We start from the raw sequence: 12,074 nt of genomic DNA, 5'->3' as shown, positions 1-12,074 counted from the left end.
CCCAACTGTTGCTCCTCAGAACCAATGTTATTCAGATATAGACTGCCCTTGAACATGGGTGTTCCACATAGCCATCACGGCTAACGGTGCTTTGACTGCTCCTTGAATTCATCTAATTCCTTTTTAAAACTGTCTGACCTGGTGGCCATCGCTACGTAATGAGAAGTGGCAATCTAAACCTTTCCTTTACCTTTTACTCACAGTCTTCGCTAAGTAGTATTGCACGCACAGTCCCTATTTAGGGCAAACTGTCATTTATTCTTGTCTGCATTGGTGATTGTTAATAGAGAATGAGGAGGTGGTCTTTATCCCAGACTAATTAACCTGGGGGATTCGCCGGCGCGATTCTCCCCTGTGTGTATCTTAAAAGCCCCTTGCGTCTGAATGCAGAACCAAATAAAAGCCCAGCACACAGGATGGTCTCAGGCAGCCTTCCCTGAGCTAACCGGGAGAGTTTGATGAGAAAGAGGGATTGAATGCTGCTGCCCATTTCTCTCCCGCCGCACCAACTTGGTCTCCAATTAATTCCCAAGTGGGGAAAAAGCTAGCACAAAAGAAATGCTTACACTTGTGTCATGATAAAAATACAGCTGCCAAGACAAAGCTCGTTTCAAACAACACTTTCTCTGCAGAGAAACGCCTCCGTGTCACACTTCAAAAAGGAGACTGTGGCAAAGCAAAGGGGGGGAGGGAGAGAAAGCCCCCTCCTTGCCCAACACACCTTCGGAAATCTTAGTCAGGAAGCAAACCGCTCTTCTGATCGCCTTAGGAACGCGGCGACGCCATAATATGGAAGCAAGGCTGATGCCGCAGGAACCTCCTGATCAGCCCTCTCCCCCCGCAACCACCCATCAGAGCATGTGGGAGTTGGGGTGGCGGGAGGAACTGAACCCTCCTGCGGCAGGAGAGGCGACAGTAGCAGCACTTGGGTTCGGGATGGGGGGCTGCAGGCATTGCTTCTGCACGTTGCCAACACAGAAACCCTTGGACCATCACGAGCCAAGCAAGAAGGAGGACGATGGTGGGATGTCCTCCCTCCCAGGAAACCGAAGCAGGAAGAACTGGGAGTTTTCCATGGCCCAGGTGGGAGAGCTCGCCCCAGGCCTCCCAAATGACTTCTCTGTGTGCCTCATGTTTGTTTTAGCCCCGTTCCTCCCTAAAGAGAATGGTCCAGCCAGGCCGCTGTTGCAGACTGAGGGTTTCAGAGGCAGCATGAACTGGGGGCAGGGGGAAAAGGATTTTCCCATGAGGATGAAGCCCCCAAGTCTGTTTTGCATAGCCCTGTCTACAAAATCAAGTGGAATCTAAAACACATACAGTACAGTGGTACCTCGGGTTAAGAACTTAATTCGTTCCGGAGGTCTGTTCTTAACCTGGAACTGTTCTTAACCTGAAGCACCACTTTAGCTAGTAGGGCCTCCCGCTGCTGCTGCACGATTTCTGTTCTCATCCTGAAGCAAAGTTCTTAACCTGAAGCACTATTTCTGGGTTAGCGGAGTCTGTAACCTGAAGCGTATGTAACCCGAAGCGTATGTAACCCGAGGTACCACTGTATACGGATACCATCCTCCACTGAAGGAGGATTCCTTTAGTGAGACAAGAGAAGGTGCTATGAATGGACCACAGGGTCAGCTCTGGCCTTTGAGGTCAAACAGACATTTCCACGAAACAAAGGAAAGCCGCCATCTTTGCACAGTGCCAGACCCTTTACAAATCGTAACATTCAAATCCTTTCCAAAGCAATGGGGGGGCATTCAGATGAGCGTGGGAGGAGCAGCTAAAAGGTGCCTCTGGTTGTTAACTGCCATCCAGACACGTGTTAACCAGAGATTCAAAGAAGCAGCTGTCTTCTGTCCTAAGTGGCATAACCCAGGCCACTGATTGCAGTAGGCAGGGAGGACAAATTAGCCTTGGCTGGCTGTAAGGCGAGAGGCACCACCGTTTGGGAACTTCACTTGTTCTGTTCCACGGAACTGTAGAACTGGAAGGGGCAGCAAGGGGTCATTTAGTCCAACTCCCCCCAAATGCAGGAATCACAGCTAAAGAATCTGCAAATGACGAGAGCGGAAGAGAGCAATCGCCCTCCCGAAATGGCCAGCGTACCTGTTATAGTCTCGTGCCACCAGCAGCAGGTTCTCTCTCAGGTTGCGCAGGTCCTCCTTCCTTTCGTAAACCTCGACCACGTAGTGGGGGATCTCAAAGAGAACCCTTTCCCAGTAGTGGATTTCCACAAATAATTTCAGCAAATGCCTGGAAAGAGAAGGGACAGAGGCACAAGGGGGTGGGAGGGGCGTCTGGCCTCCCAGGACATGTCCAGGCTCCACGGTGCAAGGTTTCTCCCCCCCCCCACCGCCGCCACCAATCAGCTTGCTCACTTGTCAAAATTGATGTCCAGCATCCCGGGTTTCTCCGTGCTCAAAATGAGGAGAGGGGTGTCCAGGCGCTTCAGGCTGTCCTTGTCCAGGGTCTGGGTCCATTCGTGGAAGGTCTTCCGCTCAATCTCGTCCATGGCTTGGATGAGCAGCTGGTAGGTCTGGAAACTCTCTTCTCCGGTCCCAATGTGGGGGATGAAGTGGGCCTTGGTGAGACACTGCCAAGGAGGAGAGGAGAGGGCCCTGCTCAGGAGCCACGCAAGGGAGCTCCCGGGAGGGAACACACACACACCGCTCGTGATTGCAAAGATGGCCAGCCAGGTGTGCAGGGTTAGGGACAGATTTTACTTCCTTGGGCTCCATGATCACTGCAGATGGTGACAGCAGCCACGAAATTAAAAGACGCCTGCTTCTTGGGAGAAAAGCAATGACAAACCTAGACAGCATCTAAAAAAGTAGAGACATCACCTTGCCGACAAAGGTCCGTATAGTTTTCCCAGTAGTGATGTATGGAAGTGAGAGCTGGACCATCAAGAAGGCTGATCGCCAAAGAATGGATGCTTTTGAATTCTGGTGCTGGAGGAGAGTCTTGAGAGTCCCATGGACTGCAAGAAGATCAAACCTCTCCATTCTTAAGGAAATCAGCACTGAGTGCTCACTGGAAGGACAGATCCTGAAGCTCAGGCTCCAGTACTTTGGTCACCTCATGAGAAGAGAAGACTCCCTGGAAAAGACCCTGATGTTGGGAAAGATGGAGGGCACAAGAAGAGGGGGACAACAGAGGACGAGATGGTGCGACAGTGTTCTCAAAGCTACCAGCATGAGTTTGACCAAACTGCGAGAGGCAGTGGAAGACAGGAGTGCCTGGCGTGCTCTGGTCCAGGGGGTCACGAAGAGTCGGACACGACTAAACGACTAAACAACAAGAACAATAAAACTTCTCACACACTGAAAATGCAGGCCCAGGGATTTGCCCATCCACTCTGAGCAGGAGTGGCTCTCCAACGTAAGAAGAACCCAGCTGAATCAGGCCGACATCCTAGTCCAGCATCCTGTTCTCATGGGGCCCCAAAATGTAGGAAACTGGAAAGCAGGACCAGAACACATGCACTCTCCCTACATGTAATCCCCCAGCAACTGACTGGCATTCAGAGGTCTATCGCCTCCGTCATTAAAGACAGGACATAGCCAAACTGGCTAGTGGTCACCAATAGCCTTATCCTCCATGAATTTGTCTAACCCTCTTTTAAAGCCATTCTAGCTCGTGGCCGTCGCTGCCTCCTGTGGCAGGGAGTTCCACAGTTTAACTGTGCACTATGTGAAGAAGCATCTGGGGCACAGGGTCTTTTCCATCACCCAGGAGGCCATCAGGGACTGATGCTCTGCCTCTCCTGTTCACTTAAAATGTTCTGGCAGATCCACGTTCTCCTACGCACAGAAATACGGTAAGTTGGCAACCGCCATTTCCCACCATAGTAAAACGCAGCGTCCTGGTTCTCTACCTGTAGTCAGCCTCCCCTCTTGCACTGGAAGAGTGTATGTGACTATGCCTAACTGGGAAAGGGGTAATATTAACTTAATTATCACAGCACACACCCTAGCCTTTGCAAGTCGGAAGGAATGCTAGCGGAGCGGCTGATGATTTTGAGGCTCACCTGCTTTTCACGCCCGCCCCCCCTTTCCTTCCTCCCCCAGGATCCATCCCCCAGTCTTGAGCTCAGCTAGAACATTAGTTCGCTACTTGGGTCAACGGTGGGCACAAACGAAATGGGAAAATAAAATCCTGGTTGCCCATTAAACTCTTTCCGGTGGGTGTACTGAAGAAAACAACATATGTCACCTAGAAAAATTGGGCCAATTATTAGTGCCAAAATAAAAAATGTAAAAAGCTTTTAAGAAGCTTTTGTCATTAGCAAAGCTGAATCAGGCACCACTTGTTGGTTTCCCCGGCGTGATGGTCTCCCAGCCAACGCTCAGGAAACCATGGCGTGGGCCAGGGGGTTAACGCCGATGGCCTTCGAGAAGGACCCAGCAGAGAAGGGACGGCTTGGCCTGCTTCCAAACGGGACACTGACTGTGGAACAGCCACACTTTGTTCACTCCAAGGGCTTTGGCACAGCGCTGCGAACAAAAATCCCCCTCTTGTATTTCCCCTGCTCAGTGCTAATAAAATCCAACTTATTTTTTTAAAACTCAGCTGCACAATTTCCCCAGGTGTTGTTATTCTGGCTGTATAGATTGCCGTAGCCATTTCCTTCTCTGTAGCCTCAGTTCTCTAGGAATCAACTCTATCACTTTAAGCCTTCCCTAATAGCATTAGCTTTATATCCATTTTTTTTCTTTCTCCCCGCTCCTAAAATGCAACAGAGCAGGGGTTAGCAGTGCAGCAAAGTGGCGAGTATTGAATGCTTTCCCCGCATGCAACAGACCCCAAAGGATCACAGCACGGGGGGAAGTTTCAATCCATGCCCTACTGAGCTGTTCTCCAAAGTTACTTACTCCCCTGGCATAAATACGGTAACCATAAGTGCCAACCCCTTGGGGCCTTGAGTGCCCGGGCACCCACAAATTTCAGTGCCAGGGCCAAGCATGCTACATGGCACCCACAGCTCTGAGCAGCCACACTGGCACTCCTGGCAGGAACAAAACCTGTTGTGGAATAATGTGTCTTCTTCTCCCCATACTTCCTTGAAACAAGGTGACCCCAAGACTGCCCTCATCTCCCTACCCAAGGACAATGGCGCTCCTGTTATCAAAGGCGGCCCATTCTCTGAGCTACAACGTTCTGTCCAGACTTGGCAAGCCTCACCGCAAAAGCAGCAGCTGCGTTCCAGTCATGTGTGAACAGATCCCCTACCTGTCAGCAGCTGGGAAATCCCATGCTCAATAATACTGCAAGGGGAGCTGCGTGATCAGAAGGAATCAGATCCAAAACATATGTGCTGACGCACGTATCATTCTTCCCCCGGGATGCTGTCTACCAAAAGGCATGTTCCAAACCCCTCGTTTCTGAACTTTGCTTTTTCCTTTGAATGTACATAGCCAGGAAAGTATTCCCTGGGCGCAAGTGACTGGGTAAATTCCAGTAGCAGCAGGGGAGGTAAAAAAAAAAGTGCAGCACAGAGGAAGATCAAGATCAGAACAGAAAAGGGTTATAGGTGTTTTCTGGACAATCACAAGTGGACGCAATGGGGCTGGTGGAAACCCGTAACAGGGCCTTCTCAACAGCGGCCCCGCAGCAGTGAAACTTCATCCCTTCTGAGATTCAGCAGGCTTCCTCTGAACTTTCAGTAACACACTGAAACACTGTACAGAAGGTAAAGGTAAAGGGACACCTGACCATTAGGTCCGGTCACGGACGACTCTGGGGTTGCGGTGCTCATCTCGCTTTATTGGCCGAGGGAGCCAGCCTACAGCTTCCGGGTCATGTGGCCAGCATGACTAAGCCGCTTCTGGCGAACCAGAGCAGTGCACAGAAATGCCGTTTACCTTCCCACCGGAGCAGTACCTATTTATCTACTTGCACTTTGACGTGCTTTCGAACTGCTAGGTTGGCAGGAGCAGTGACTGAGCAACAGGAGCTCACCCCGTCACGGGGATTCGAACCGCCAACCTTCTGATCAGCAAGCCCTAGGCTCTGTGGTTTAACCCACAGTGCCACCCGCTTCCCTACAGAAGGGAAAGCCCCTTGATAATTTGGGTTATGGGCTTTCATGACAGTCCCGGAATTTTCAGGTCGGTTGGAGACTATGAATTCCTACTCCTGTGACTGTTTTCTAATTCTGAATTGTAAATTGTTGTAACCTGTCCTGGGACTTGCTGGTAATAAATTTAATAATAACAGGTCATAAATCAGGGCTGGCATATTGGGGTCTGGTGGAGTTCATTGTTATAGGTGTTGCCACAGTCATGAAAGGACATTTTGTATGCTTTATGTGGTATCCTGTACAGGTTTTTAAAATCCTATTTTATATATTGTAAACTGCTTTGTGATACCTTTTCTCAAAAAGTGGATCATGGTTTTTACTCAGAGCAGGCCCACTGAAATTAGTGGTCATGGCTAACTATGGACCATTCATTTCAGTGGGTCTACCCTGAGCAAAAGTTAGTTGAATGCAGCCCTGCAAGTCCAATCAATCAATCAATCAATCAATCAATCAATCAATTCAAGAGCCTATCAGGGCCAGGGATTTCCTGCAAAATGGCAGGGGAAGGTGGGCTGAGTTCAGCTTCCAGACTGGCCCAGTTGCTTGAAGTATCTGCTTCCACACCGAGAGTCCTGAGTTCTAATTCTGAAGCACCCAGTCAGGAGGGCTGGAAACTTACTTTGTGAAAAGAAGACTGCAAGAAACCCGAGCCTTTGTGGGGTGCAAATCAGGTTTTGAATTGATGTGTCCAGTGACAACAGTGACGTAGCGTGGGTTGCCAGCTGCGGGCCACGTGGAGGGTGGGGTGGGAGCGAGGGAAATGGACAGGGTAGGCATGTGCATTCAACTGCCTAATAGCATCCGCGTCACCCAGGAGATCGCAGCCCCAGAGGTGGCTTCACTTTTTCCTTGCTTGACCTCAGCAGGTTTCTAGACAGCCTTGGCCAGCCTGGAGCCCTCCAGATGTTCTGGACTACAACTTCCCTGTGCTGGCTGGGGCTGACAGGGGTTGTGGTCCAAAACATCTGGAGGGCAGCTGGCTGGGGAGAGCTGCTCCAGAACCGAGTGAGAGAGAGAGACAGAAATCAGTAAGCAACTCTGCTTCCCAGCCTTGCTAGACCTCCCGTATTCTGCCGCCAGACTTATTGGTTATTCACCCGTCCCGCTGGGCTTCTTCCCTCCCACCCAGGCCACAAACGCCCCCACCCGTGTGCCTTTGTCTTCGTGCCCAGTTGCCTGATGACCCCCATCTCAGCTTGCAACTTGGCCGGCAGCACTTGAGAAATCAGGCAATCCCAGTGGGAAGCCTTGAGCCCTGGCCGTTCGCAGGCTTCTTGCCACACAGCATAGCAAAACCGCTTGCATCCCACACACCCTGGGCCTGAGAAACGCTGAGAGAGAGAGAGAGAGAGAGAGAGAGAGAGAGAGAGAGAGAGAGAGAATGAATATGAAAGTGCCTGTTTCCTCTGCCTGCCAAGAGCAGCGTTCAGGGACTGGCACACCTCGCCATTACACAACAAACATCAGAAGCAGGGCAGGGGAGCGCCGGGGTCCAGGCGTTTGCCAGCTAATATCTACATAAAGGGAAGGCTCCTGGCAGGGGAGAAGCCGGTTTTGGACAGGGAGGTTCAGAAGGGAGCTGATCTACCGGCAGCTTTCCTTTACATCCTAACGCGGATTTTGGCAATTTCAATTTTCAAGTGTGCACAGAGCGAAGAGCCGGGTGGGGGGAGGTTTGATTGATGGTGGAAAAGCCGTTTTGTTTCTACCCAACGTATAATTAAACCTGTCAGATGGAACTCAGAGACGGAGGATGTTATTGAGGTAAATAGCTGAGAAATAGACAAAAAAAATTGATGAGGTTGCTTGATGAATAAAGAACAGCCGCCGCGACCATGCCAAGGGCCCGTTGTTTTGCTGACCTGCAGATAGCTGCCCCCGCCAAAAAATAATCTTAGAAGGGCTGGAGAGGAATACCTTCCCACCCTCTGCCCAAGCAAAACAAGACTAATGTGAAGGAGACGTGCATTACTGTAGGACAGGGCAGTCTCTAAATCACTGAGCATTGTTTCACTAGTGCAGGACAGAATACCAAGGTGGGTATCCTGCGGATACCGTATGCCCTGCCTCCACCCAACAAAGCCAAGAGCCAGGATCAGGGGGAGGGCTAGCCTCTGCCAGGTCTGAACCTTGCCTGGTACCCTGGCCAGGGGAAAGGAGCGAAATGGTAGAGGAAAAGGAGCAAAGCTAACCTAACAGGAACAGGAGAATGATTCACAACCGCGGGAGCAAAAGCTGTGATTCCGGCCCTTCCAACTATGCAGTTCTATGTAAACAGTTCTGACCGAGGCGGAGCAGGAAAAGGAAGTGACCAGCATGTCTGATGCAATCCTGGTGGGCCTGGTGACAGCATGCTAATCCACTCCTGTCCTGCTGACTCCTGCTCACACGAAACAGAACAGGTTGCGTAGCACGCAAAGCCAAGTCCACTACCTGCTCCTCAGCAGCTGACGCCCGAGGCGGACGTTTCACTCTGCCTAATGGGGGACCGGCCCTGCCGGCCACTGTGGTCTATTGCAGTCCTTAGAGCAAGAGCCTTACATTCATGGGTTTCTCAATGCGCCGTCGCAGAGCGCGCATCCAGTGCACCAGGCCCGAGTAATGGCACATGTGTGGCGGCAGGAAAGGGGTCCGCTTGCTCAACTCCTTGTTGACCAGGGAGAGCTCTCTGTTGAACAGCATGAAGATGTCAACCGTCTTCTTGTCGAAGGTGCGCTTGATGGCCTGGGACAGAGAAAAGAGGCCTGGTGAGATGCCCTTCCCACAATGAGAAGTCACCAACCCTCGCCCTGCTGGAATGAACCACCTTCCGAGGTGTTCCTGAAACTCCCAAGCATTTCCTTGGCACAGGCCTCCCCGAAGCTCTCAAGATACTGGTCATATTGGGAGCCAGCAGCCAACCGACCTAACGGTTGGCGCCTATTGTACCAGCACAGAAGGCTGAACTCTGTCCAAGGTGATACCTGCTCCAGCTCTACATTCATGCCAGAGAGATGTTCAAGCCCACTATAAGCAAAGAGGCCCACACTCAGAGTTGCTTGTAAGAAGAGCCAGGATCAGACCAAAGGAGGCCCAGGAACCAGCTTTCACAGGGGGTAACCAGATGCCCCCAAGGGAAACCCACAAGCAAGAATGAGCTCAGCAGGCCTCTCCCCACTTGAGCTCCCCAACAACTGGTGTTCAGAGGTGTGCCACCTCCCCCAATGGAGGCCACCATGGCTAGTAGCCATTGATAGTCTTATCCCATCGATAGCTCAAAGCTCCCTTCCTCCTTCCAGCTCCACAGAGCTCAGCCCTGCCTCAGATTCAGCCAGAGGGCCCGTCGCTAGCAGTACCTCTCGCGATGACAAGTGATGGAAGATGTCCTGGATCTCCACCCCACGCTCCACGTCCTTCACCGTCTCAAAGGCGGAGGTGATCAGGTTCTGGGTCATCACCTCCAGGTCCTTGATGCCAGCACGGAAGCTGATGCCCCCAGGGATTCACAGAGAGAAGGGAGAGGACGTTGGAAGGAGAAGGTAGAGTAGAAGAGTTTGGATTTGATATCCCACTTTATCACTACCCAAAGGAGTCTCAAAGCGGCTAACATTCTCCTTTCCCTTCCTCCTCCACAACAAACACTCTGTGAGGTGAGTGGGGCTGAGAGACTTCAAAGAAGTGTGACTGGCCCAAGGTCACCCAGCAGCTGCATGTGGAAGGGCGGGGAATCGAACCTGGTTCACCAGATTACGAGTCTACCGCTCTTAACCACTACACCACTCAGTGTGCCCTGAGTGTGCCCTGAGAGCGCAGTGCACTGACTGGGAGCAGCATGCTCTGCCTCAGAAGATGCTGTGCTTGCCTCCCCAGCATCCTCTGCTCCCTCCCTCTTTCTGTACACGGAATGAAGGACCTAAGGGAAGACCTGTCTCCTGCCAGCCCTCCCAGCTCAAGGGCAGCCAGGGGGATCTCTCACCGGTTGAAGTCCTCATGCCAAGAGGTGTTCTTCACATCCAGGATTCCCCCCTTCACATTGCGGAGCTGGCCGAGGTATTTGTTGAAGGTCTCCTCAATCTCCAGCAGGCTCCTGGTCATCTGGGGTCCACGCTGGCCAAAGAAGCAGGGCAGCGGGGTCTGCTTGCCGTCTTCCCAGCGCGCAAAGTGCTGCTGGCTCTCGCAGACCTATTGGGCAGACATAAAATCCCTAACCCTCACAGATATTTCTCTGCCCTCCAGGGGAAGGCTAAAGCCTGTGGAGATCCCCAGTCAGGCAACCTGATGTTTTGGACAGATCCCAAATCACATGGGCCTAGAGTACCCTGTAAAAGACCCAGCCCAGTTACCAAAGCTGCGTGCACCCACAGATCTTTCCAAATGGGGAGAGCAACAGGGGACACAGCAGAGAATGAATGAATTTCTGAGACCAGAACTTCTGCTGTGACATCCCACATACCTCCAGGAGGTCCTTGCAACGCTGGACAAAGGCATCGACCTGGGCAAAGATGCTGGTCTGGTCCAGTACCCAGCCCTTCCCAGAAAGCCTGTGGGAGGAGACGCATAGTTAGGAGAACAGATGACTTTTGTCATGTTTAGGGGCAAGGGGTCCTTGTTCCCACCCAGCCTAAGGGGCTGCCCATACAAGTAGGGAGCACACAGGGGTCAGAAAGAGGATGAGGGTGTATCCAGTGACCATATAGATCTGGGGGGGGGGGACACAAAAAGCAACGAAACCTTTCCCAAGACAGAGTGTCCAAGCATATTGGGAAAGAACACAGAAGCTGAAAGATAGCCAGCCAGTCACCCCCTGTTTGTCTTTCTCTCTCCCCCGCCCCTTCCCACCCACCCCCGCAGGCAAGAGGGTTCTGGAGAAATCATCTAATCAAAGAGCTCTGGGAACATATGAGATCCTCGCCCCAGGAGCACGGCTTGAGTGCCTAATCCAGGCCTGGCCGTGCCTGCCTTGCATCAGAGCCGCTCGCATGTTAAATGTCTTTATATCTTTTACGATATTGATCCAGCCCCACTAATTTGAATTTGAAGCAGACAAGTAACACTTAGACTTAATTGTCAAGGACCAGGCACCCACTTAAGCCTGACATCCCTAATCATAATGATAGATTATGTTGCATTATTTCTGAAGTACAGCCAGGAGAATCAGGGAGCAGGAGAGACAGCCAGGGCCAGAACGGAAGCCGGAGAAGCCAGGGATCAGCTGACACTGGGATCTGGGTGAGGGGCAAGCAGGGGGCCTTACTAAGCCGCCCCGCACGGCTCTCCTCTCGCTGCAGCTCAAACAATATCCACCCGACAGACACGGAGCAGGCTGGTTCTCCACAGGTCCAGCCGACTGGCAGGGAAGCAGCCACTGAAGGCTAGGCGAGAGCAGCCTAGGCAACCTGTGTGGCTGCTTGGAGAACATGGGGGCCATTGCAGAAGGAAATAACAGACACAGTCAATAAGAGCAATAAGAGCAGCCTGCTGGATTCACGAAGTTCAGCATCCTCACAGTGGCCAACCAGATGCAAGCTACTCTCCCCTCTTGCGGTTTCTAGCGACTGGCATTCCGAAGCATCACTGACAAAGAGCACAGCCGTTGTGACTAGGAGCCACCGAAAGCCTGCACCTCCATGAACTTGTTGGATCCTCTTTTAAAGGATTGGGGGCTATGACTGCCTCCTGCGGGATCAAATGGGGGTGGGGACAGTACAAAATTGTTTAAAGGAAGAGCTGAAAATGGCTTGGGAAGGGCTTGGTTTCCCTGTGGCGTACACACACATTGCTTTTCTCCAACTGTCGTAGCCTCGGGTCCAATTTTTTTGGCAACAGTACACGAAACCTTCCAAGCCACTGAACGGGGCTGAGTGCAAGAAGCTGATCCCATTTGCAAACTGCTTTCAGCTCTGCCTCTTGTCAAGGGAAGCTGCCTTTTCCTGAGTCAGACCACTGGTTCATCTAGCTCAGAATCATCTACACAGCTCTCCAGGGTTTCGGACAGTTAATCTCTCCAAGTCCTACC

The 12,074-nt window shown here is 51.8% G+C and overlaps 1 protein-coding gene across 1 annotated transcript in view; it reads right to left on the bottom strand.

Annotated features, from left to right (window-relative positions):
- The window catches only part of DNAH2 (dynein axonemal heavy chain 2), a 136,916-nt gene that overhangs the window by 91,236 nt on the left and 33,606 nt on the right, over positions 1-12,074 (bottom strand). The window contains exons 10-15 of the mRNA XM_081886657.1: positions 10,512-10,599; positions 10,035-10,240; positions 9,415-9,544; positions 8,621-8,803; positions 2,376-2,590; positions 2,104-2,250 (exon numbers count right to left, since the gene is read on the bottom strand). Coding sequence (XP_081742783.1) covers positions 2,104-2,250; positions 2,376-2,590; positions 8,621-8,803; positions 9,415-9,544; positions 10,035-10,240; positions 10,512-10,599 — 969 coding nt within the window. The remainder of the gene's footprint in view (positions 1-2,103; positions 2,251-2,375; positions 2,591-8,620; positions 8,804-9,414; positions 9,545-10,034; positions 10,241-10,511; positions 10,600-12,074) is intronic.

The sequence above is a fragment of the Podarcis melisellensis genome, assembly GCF_964234715.1.
Source record: "Podarcis melisellensis genome assembly, chromosome: 13".
NCBI lineage: Eukaryota > Metazoa > Chordata > Lepidosauria > Squamata > Lacertidae > Podarcis > Podarcis melisellensis.
Note: the sequence above shows the minus strand (reverse complement) of the source record. Positions and strands in the feature narration are given on the sequence as shown.